This window comes from Rhamphochromis longiceps, linkage group LG19 (assembly GCF_057381845.1).
Source record: "Rhamphochromis longiceps isolate RC_006_pf linkage group LG19, R_longiceps_female_GT1.1, whole genome shotgun sequence".
NCBI lineage: Eukaryota > Metazoa > Chordata > Actinopteri > Cichliformes > Cichlidae > Rhamphochromis > Rhamphochromis longiceps.
The window spans coordinates 32,118,778-32,128,100 of NC_140575.1; the positions used below are offsets into that span (position 1 = coordinate 32,118,778).

Consider the following 9,323-nt stretch of genomic DNA (forward strand, 5'->3'; position numbering starts at 1 on the left):
AAAGTGGCACACAGCCATAACTTAGCTCCATATTCCTTAAAGTTAGCACCTTTATTACTCTGCAGGGCTAAATTCCTTATGTCTACCTGTCCAGTGGTAGTGAAGCAATGCGATGTGTGGCCATATCTGTGTCGATGTGCTGCTTAACAAGGTTATATTTCATGTTGAGTTTTGCTGCTGTTGACTCCCAAGGATACTCCCTTTCTCAGAGGATTCACAAGACCCAACTAATGGATTCCAGTTGTTTGACACAGCGTGACTTGGCTCTCTTTGCTTTTCTAAGAAGACCTTAGTTGAATTAGATATGAATGTCAAAAATCACAGCGACAGACGCTTGGGTTATCAAGTATTTAACTGTTTGTTTTCCCAAAAAGACACCAAGAACCTTTGGAACTTTTTTCTAGAGAGTTTAATGTTCACTTTACATAGTAAAATAACAAGTAGGAGTAAAAAACAGCACTTTGGGTAAAAACTATGGGACAAATGTTTATAGAAAAGCTTCACTAATATTAAAAAAAAGACATACAAAAACCAAAATGACAAAGACATCCTCGTGTCAGTGTGCAAATAAGTTTATACAGACAGAAACGCTTCCATATGAGGCTACGCTTCTAGATAAATTATTTAAATAGCATACATCTACACAAAATGAAATACCCTCAACATAAAACAAACAGAATAATTTATCAAGACGCCACAAATACATATCGCAAAACACAGTCAAGGCAACATTTCTTTAATCCTTTACGTTCCCGTTTGGGCTTCTTTTGCTACAAAAATATCTTATATACAGCATATAAATGATAGTAAAAGTCTTGCTTTAAAGAAAAAAAGAGAAAAAATAGAAGCCAACCAATTTATACTCTGTTGATAAGACAAGGGATTCTCGTGTATTGCTGGTCTCAGCACAAAAAGAACTAATGAGGTAATATTTGTACATAAAGGGTTTCCTTTTTGTTTTCCATTGTCAGAAATTGTGCACACAAGCTCAGGCACACCAGCCACGCACACTGCAGAAGTGGAATATTTAGAGATGGTGTTGTTGATGTTTTTTGTTTTGTGGTTTTGGTCCGAGGTTAATAACTCTTAATCTTTAGAGGATCCCGATTTCACGGGTTGCTGCTGACATTTAAAGGTGGAAAAATGAGCAACAATTAAAGCTATAAACAGTTACACTTACAATAATCTTAGGAAACAGACTGGCCCCTCACATATTAGTTATCCACGTTATATTTGCTCATAATTACTGTTCCAAAGCAGCGTGCCTGCCTTGGGGCCCTGTGCTGTCCTTAATATTGTGCTCTCCTTGTTTCTTCTAGTGCTCTTTTCCTGAGAAAACGAATATTTCGGGCCAGCCCTGCGCCTTGGATACACGCACGTGCCTTTAAAAAGGGGGCTGTCACAGGGAATTAAAATCAAATTTCGACTCGGTTATCTCAATAATTGCGCTCATCAGGTGGAACAAATGCACAAACACACATAGCATTCACTCTCTTTGATAGTAACAGTCAGTCCATACTGTCCATTGTCCCTCAAGAGTTCCTTCAAAGGGTAATCTCACCCTCCAAACTTAACAAAGTTCTCCTACTGTTTTCTTCATACTGAAACAAGTATATCTGAGTCCACAGCAGATGCATATTAATACACAAAAATATCTTTTCTTAAAAAAACAAAAACGAACAGAAACACTCTTCCCTTTGGTCCCTCATCCACAGAGGAATACCGACAACAGTTCAGGTGTGCAAAGCAAGAAAATGTGGCCCTCTTTCAACGCAGATCAGAGCAAACAGAGTGAGAGAGCCAATCGTCTTCTGAGCAGAGCCGTGCTCAAAATTTGAGTTTGGTGCTGTGGTGCAGAATTTACTTTCATTTGGCTTAGACTCCTGAGGTCACCTCACGTTAGCTCGCTTGCTCTTCATACTTCCAACGCGTATTTCTCAAAGGAAGGGAGTTAAATAAGTCGATCCAGGTCTCGTTTCACACTGATACATTCTTCTAAAAGCCTCTGTGCTCCGATTATGTATCTGAAAGGAGTCGCAGATAGAAAGATGTTAGGAATAAAGTTTCAGGTAAGTGGTTTCAAATGCATCTAACCTTCAAATGTGTACTTACCTCTGCATTCGTATTTGAGGTCTGAGAAGTAAACCATCTCCTGAGAGAAGACATACAAGCCTAGCCGCCCACCGGCGTAGGTTTTGTCGTAGATGTTTCCGGAGTCAGCCATGATTCTCTTGCCTTCATACATGACCACTCTACAAAATAAAATACAGTCAGTGGAGCAGTGGAGAAGTTTTAAACTATGCAACTGAATGAAAGAGCTTTTTTTTCTTCTTCTTCTTCTGGGGTTTTGGTCTCACCTGATAAGTCCAGTCTTGGGTCTGTGGGTCAGATGCCATCTGTAGGCAGTGAAGTCTTTCCAGCCAATATTCTTGCGGTCGTGCCACAAAGTGCGCACCTAAAAGTTACAATTAGCAAAAGTTACAATGAGAAAAGTCTCAAACGTTTTCCTCAATTACGCCTCAAACTCTGAGTCAGTTCAGCTGTGCTCACCTGTCCTGGGGTGTCTCCGGTGTGCCACAGGGCGTTCCTCAGGTGCTCACCGGGCCCTGTGGTGGAGTTGACCACTTTGATTGACAAGCCGGAGTAGCCCTGAGCTCTTGTGGGTGTGTTGGACCAGTACGTCTGGGTGATCTGTTTCCACATCACTGTGTAGAAGCGCGAGCTGGATTGGTAGCCAAACACGAAACCAGCGTAGTCATCGTCTCTGTCCGTGTTGATGAAGAATGTTCCACTGAAGTCCACCGCGCTGAACTCATCATAACCTGAATTTTAAAAAAAGATGGGTTAGTATCAATTTGCTACCAGTTTGTGTTCATTGCAGAAAAAACGTCTGTCCGTATATTACATACCGACAGCAATGCCAGGGTCGCAGTTGACAGTCTGGACCAGCTCCTTGCCCTGATGCCGGACAACCCAGTTGGGGTCGATCTGGGAGGTACCTTTGGGGTCCAGAGGAACCATCTGGAATCTGCGGAAGTCGGTTTCACTGATGGCAAAGTTTTCCGGGCATACATCATAGATGTCCAAAACATTATCTTGATCAAAATCATCTTTGCACACATCACCACGTCCATCACCTGAGAGGAAAGTAAATACATTGGAAATCAAAAAAAATGCTCTACAACAAAGATTTAGAAAATCAAGGCACCAGCGTTTTACAGGACTGTTAACCGAGAGATGGACTTACCATCAGAGTCCAGCTGATCAGGGTTAAAGGCCAGTCTGCAGTTGTCTTTGTCATCTGGAATGCCGTCATTGTCATCATCGTGGTCGCAGGCGTCACCCTTGCCATCCTTGTCGTGGTCTGCCTGGTTCGCATTCGGAATGTAGGGGCAGTTATCCAAGTTGTTCTGGTGACCGTCCTCGTCAATGTCCTGGTTGCTGTCGCACTTGTCTCCCACGCGATCCGAGTCAGAGTCGATCTGCAAAAGAGCAAAATTCCTTTTTGATGAGACCCTCGCACTCGCTTCACATAATTCCCTCCTCTGTTTTTCATCGGCCTCAGTATGAGAGGTGCTGCCCTGGTTGCAATTTTAAAAAGGAGACCCTTGTTTTCAGGTATGCAAGCAATGTCCCTCCAGACAAAGGAAGAGAAAAGAGAAGAGGGAGCACTGTGCTCGTTCTCTTTAGAGCTGTCACATTCCTCTCTTGATTAAAGCAGATGTGATTTAACCTTGTAAGTCCCCACAGCAGTGAAGTAGAAGTGAAAGATGATGTTACCTGATCAGGATTGTGCTCCAGAGGGCAGTTATCGCAGTGATCTCCAACGCCGTCCCTGTCGGTATCTCTCTGGTCCACGTTGTAGACATATGGGCAGTTGTCATTCTCATTCAGGATGCCTGTTGAGCAATTTTGATTTAATTTTTAGCCTTCAGAAACTGAATGCTTTTTTTGTTTCAAGATTAAAGCAAGAATATGGAGAAATAACTTACCATCACCATCAATGTCAACAGCGCAGGCATCACCCTCTCCGTTGTTGTCAGTGTCTGTTTGGTCAGTGTTGGCTACATATACACAGTTGTCACAGTTATCACCAACTTCATCCCTGTCTGCATCATCCTGGGAGGGGTTGTACACTCTTGGGCAGTTGTCCTAAATTAATGGAGAGATCACAGCTTAATTACTAAAATGGGTCACGACTCAGAGAAGTCATATTTATAGGAATAAAACTTTGCTCTTCCAGACTTTTTTCTTGCTTAAGCTGGAATGTGATATTCCACTGGTGATTTTTTTTTTTTACCACTGCATATTTCTTGCCCAACTTTCCGAATCCACACTAAGAATTACGGGCAACAAGCCACGTTGTCCTCAATTCTGTTTTTTTTTTTGCAGAAATTATATTACGCTACTCCTCTGCTTACTTACTTTCCACTTTGATTCTATGGTGAAAGCACATAAACACTTTGCATTTCTACCGCCCAGAGGAAGGATGGCTACAGCTGATTACTATGTCTGGTCTCCGAGGAAAGCGTGGCTAAAAAAGAAACTGCCGTGATTACTCACCCTATCATCGGGGATCCCATCATTGTCATCATCGTGGTCACATTCATCACCCAGGCCGTCTTTGTCATGATCTTCTTGGCCGGAGTTGGGAAGGTTGGGGCAGTTATCCTGTAAAGAGACAAAAGGAGAGGTTCAGGAGGCAATCATCACAATAATAGAGCGCACATGGATAATAACGGCCTTTGTGTATTTTTGTCCATGTGGGGTCTGGCGTACCTTCTTGCAGTGATAAGTGGCATTTTCCACACACGGCAGGTCAGTGTTGGGCCATCCATCCAGGTCGCTGTCCTCTCCGCAAATGCGTCCATTCCCGGCATATCCTGGCTTGCACTCACAGCGGAACATAGACTCGGAGAAGACACCCAAGTAGATGCAGTTTGCATTTTTATGGCAGTTGTGGCTTCCGTCCTTGCAAGGGTTGCGAGGAACGCAAACCTAAGGAAAATTACAGATGATTAAAAAACATGCAAGCTGCTAGTGAACCAGGCAACAACAACAACAGAAACAAAACAGATTTAAGTAATAATCCAAACCTGTTTTTTAGCAGTTGCCTCTGCCACACCTCTTCCAAACGGCTGAGGACCAGAGAAACGCGGGGGACAGGGAAGACAGTTGTAACCCGGCTCCGTGTTTTCGCAACGGTGGACTCCGTTATGAATATGGCAAGCATCGGGGACCTCTTTGCATTCGTCGATGTCTTTGCAGGTGATGCCGTTCCCTGTGTAGCCGGATGGACACCTGCCACACTTGAATGAGCCGTCTCGGAAGCTGGTGCACTTTGTGCCTGGGAAGCAGGGGCTGGAGAGACAGCCATCTGCAAAGACAAAGATTTCCTAACTTAAGAATGAGGCTATAAATTGTGCTGCAAGTTTACGTTAGGCTAATAGGCTCAGATGCTCACCAATAGGACACTCCTGTTTGTTGCAAATTTGAGATTCAGAAGCATCGCCGATACAGTCCTTTCCGCCATATTTGGGGGCAGGGTCGGAACAGAGACGTTTACGGGTCTGAACGCCTCCTCCGCAGGTAACAGAGCAGATGTCCCAAGGTGACCAAGGTCCCCAGCCTCCATTGACTAAGGCGTACAAAAGAAATTAGTTTTTTTGTGCCCTGTATAATTATGCACTTTAGAATTCAATGGTGGCATTTGACTTACTAGGACAGGGCGACTTCCTGCAGACTTTGGTGTGACGTCCCTCTCCCTCGCAGTCCTTGCCGCCCATCTGGGGCGTGGGGGAGTTACAAAGGCGAATTTGAGTCATGACCCCCTCACCGCAGGTCACAGAGCAGGAAGACCAGGGTGACCAGTGGCTCCAGGCTCCATCCTGCTTGACTGTGAATGGACGTGTACGCCATTAATTCATCATGTTCTGGGAAAACGTACTGTAACAACGTCAGCGTTAAGAATGTTTGGCGACTTACAGCGTTTGTCACATTCTTGTGGGTAGCAGTCACGGGTCTGCACAGAGGTGCCCTCACACTTGCTGTTGATGCGGTCGCAGGAGCGGCCGCGCTGCTGGATGCCACGGCCGCAAGTCACAGAACACTGGGTCCACTCAGACCAGGCGGACCAGCCGTCTTCTGCGTAGTCGCTTGCTGTAAAGGGAGAGGAGGCATAAATGATTGGGCATGGGGGCTTGTTTCTTTGCTGGAAAGTCATCGAGGAAGAAAATCTGATTAAAGTCAGAAAAAATTAAAAACCTACGTGTTCCACAGCGAGGGCAGCACTCTCCGTCGGGCACGGTGGCATTAGCGCATGGGATCAGAGGGCAGGTGATTTTGCGACACACGGTCACAGATTTCTGGACAAAGGAAAACATTAATTAGTACAAGTATAATGAGTTAGCAGGAAGGGGAGAAAAAAACGAGGCTTTGCTGGTGCTATTCCAAGCCTAATTGATATATTTCACGACGGAGTGAACTTATCAGCGACATGACACTACTACTGTGTTGCTACAAGACATAATCCTCACTGAACACCCAACTCATTACACAACACGAGCACAAAAAGCCCCATGCTGCTCTCTTGATGCTTTCAGACAAAGTGTTGATAGCCTTCAGGCAGGAGCACGGTGATTATAAAGGCAGGTGATAATGTAAACCGGATTATGACTTTACTGCAGCGGGGACAGAGGAAGCTCGGCTATGGCTTTCCCCCGACCAATCCTGCATTCCAGCAGGTGTGATGATGCCTACCTGGCATGTGCACTCGGTGCAGCTATCGACGGTCCATTCATCTCTGTCCTGGTACTTGATGCCGTTGTGGATGCAAACTCCTTTGTGCAAATCCATATAAATTCTTCTGGATTCGCTTTCCTGGAGGGAAGGAGGTACAGAAAGGGGGTTAATTACTAAGGATGGAAAACTTTCACTTTGCCAAGGTTCCAGTACAAATGAATCACTGACCGATGCCGTGATTAAGACATCGCTTGAATTTAGCGAAGCAGTGCAAATGCCGCTGACAGCCAAACATATTTGTGTATTCACATGGGTCTCATTAAGGACTTGGCTGGGGACAAGCCATTACAGCGACAAGTGGTTACGCACTGGGAATGCATTAAGTGGAAGCAGAGGAGGAGAGGGAGCGGAGAGGGAAAAGAGGGAGTGAATTATGACAAAGAGAAGATCCTAATTGCCTTTTGCACTTACCAGTCTTTGGAGGTTATTTGACAGCTGTCTAACAACCTTATTGAGTCCATTGAGCTCGTTAAACATGTTGGCAATGTCTTCACAGGAGAAGCCGCAGACGGACTGCAGATCTGGATGTCGGAAGGAGGAGTTCATTGAATTATCTCCACTTTTAAATGTACAAGATTTGATTTATTACAGAAGACAGGTGTTACCTTTGGCTTTGTGACCAGTGTAATCGGTCCTAATGGCAGGGCTTGAGCCATTGACTGGGATATCCAAGGTCATGACATCAGTTATAGCAGCTTCAGGAGAGAAGAGGGGAGAAGTCTAAGTCTAATCGTATGCACACTATACTGATGTTTTATTTATGCAGTTTTAAGACTTACCTCCAGTTTGGCATCCTTTATTTCTCAGTATAGCATCCAGAGTTGTACCAAAGACAAAGCGCACATTCTGGAGTACTCCCTGAAATCAGAAATCATAAATATTTAAAGACACAATATAGTGCATTAAATGGTATTTTGGTTTATCATTACTGTTACTGGGTTCTTCCAAAATAAAGCACATCTTACGTAAAATTTGTCCTTTAGAGCTCCCTTCCCGATCCTGAGTCTGGCTGTGTCTGCCACCTCCTGGGAGAGCACTTTCTGGATTGGCACTTCCAACTCTGAGTGTTTGAACCCTTCACAGCCGACGAAAAGTTGCGCCTGGTCATCCTGAACGAACAGGGTGATGTTCTTCCATTGCCCGGTGGCCAAATCGACCTCATCGATAGATACGACCTGCTGCTGGTCAACGGTGGAGTACACCAAATCCAGCGTGTTCGCCTTCCCGTTGGAAATAATCTCGAAGATGGGCCCGGATCCGTCGGTTTTTTCAACAGTTAAAAGGCTGCCTCTGGTTTTTTTGAACTGCTTCAGGTTGACCAGGAGAAGGAAGCCTCGCTCTGTTTGGATGGAGTCGAGGAGGTCCCTGAAGGAGCTGTCGGGGACGGGGGGGATCAGGCTCGCGTTCAGGACCTTGTACGCTAGGCTGTTTGGGTCTTGGCCTTTGACCGTACTCACGCCATGGTGTCTCTTATTTACCCGGGCCAAATCAAATAAGTCATACACACTGTTATCATCCCGACTCTCTGCGGTCAAAGAAAAGAAAAGCAGCATTTACTTTTTTTTTCTCCTCGTTGTGTCTCATAACAGCTCACAGAAAACAAAGAAAACCACAAAAGAAACAGGCTATAACACGATAACGTTACGTGTAAAAACAACAACCAAAAAACACGTAAATGCATCAATTTTATCTTTAATGAATTAGCTGAAAACCACTTTCAATTTCCCTGCAGTTTTAATATGAAACAAAAGGTTTAAAAACTTAACAACAGGCAGTTTTTCCATTCTCACCTGCCAGCCGTGCGCCCTCACAACTCCAAAGCATCAAGAGCAAAGAGATGCCACACAGCATCATCTCGAAACCTCAAGTGAACCCTATCGCAACCAAAGAATAACAAACAGTTACTGAACACATCCGGACAAGATCCTGTGCATTAATAAAATATCAAATAATCGTCTAAAAATGATTTACAAACCTTAAAAAAGAAAAAATACCGCTGGAAGCTGGATAAAGAGGAAGAAAAAAAGTCCTTGCAATTCCTATTATTTATCCTGTTCTCCTCGTTCAGCTCTAACAGAAGCTCAGCAGATAGTAAAATCTCTTTGAGCTCCCGTTTATTTTGATGCTTCCACTTATTCTACTGACCTATCCAGTGGATATAAGCGCTATTTAACCAGTTTAAGCACATTCCTGAATCCACTCTGGACCAATCGGAAGAGAGAGGGACGGACTTATTTTGTTACCTCACAGCCAGTCAGAGGAATATCCGACACACACACACACACACGGAGGAGGGAAAAATGCATTCCTGAGCAGAATTTCCATCATCGGACAAGTATTTCATCCACGCGCTCAAGCCAAGACTTGGCCGCTTCCGGTCGAATAAAAGTAATTATCAAATAGTCTTAATTTCATTTAAATACCATTTCGGGCGGGAAAAGTATATATTAATTTGACTGAATATGATTCAAAGGGCAATAATCTTTCTAGACTGGTAATACAAAACCAGCTATGAATGGATT

At 44.2% G+C, this 9,323-nt stretch overlaps 1 protein-coding gene across 1 annotated transcript; it reads right to left on the bottom strand.

Annotated features, from left to right (window-relative positions):
• Window positions 1–556: 556 nt before the first annotated feature.
• Window positions 557–8,953, bottom strand: thbs1a (thrombospondin 1a). Its single transcript, XM_085392443.1, has 22 exons — window positions 8,777–8,953; window positions 8,592–8,675; window positions 7,767–8,326; window positions 7,581–7,659; window positions 7,407–7,496; window positions 7,213–7,322; window positions 6,760–6,879; window positions 6,269–6,365; window positions 5,986–6,159; window positions 5,720–5,896; window positions 5,465–5,638; window positions 5,097–5,377; window positions 4,780–4,998; window positions 4,564–4,671; window positions 3,993–4,152; window positions 3,781–3,899; window positions 3,248–3,482; window positions 2,910–3,137; window positions 2,551–2,822; window positions 2,358–2,455; window positions 2,113–2,252; window positions 557–2,024 (listed from the first exon to the last, which is right to left on the bottom strand). Exons 2-22 carry the CDS (start codon window positions 8,653–8,655, stop codon window positions 2,017–2,019), a joined length of 3,513 nt encoding a protein of 1,170 aa, XP_085248569.1. The 5' UTR covers window positions 8,656–8,675; window positions 8,777–8,953; the 3' UTR covers window positions 557–2,016.
• Between the last annotated feature and the right edge of the window lie 370 nt (window positions 8,954–9,323).

Coding starts and splice junctions, on each gene's coding strand:
- thbs1a (XM_085392443.1), bottom strand. CDS start 8,655: ATGATGCTGTGTGGCATCTCTTTGCTCTTGATGCTTTGGAGTTGTGAG. Junction 7,323..7,406: donor CACTGGTCACAAAGCCAAAG/GTAACACCTGTC, acceptor TCCGACATCCAG/ATCTGCAGTCCGTCTGCGGC. Junction 5,378..5,464: donor CAAACAGGAGTGTCCTATTG/GTGAGCATCTGA, acceptor TTGTCTTTGCAG/ATGGCTGTCTCTCCAGCCCC.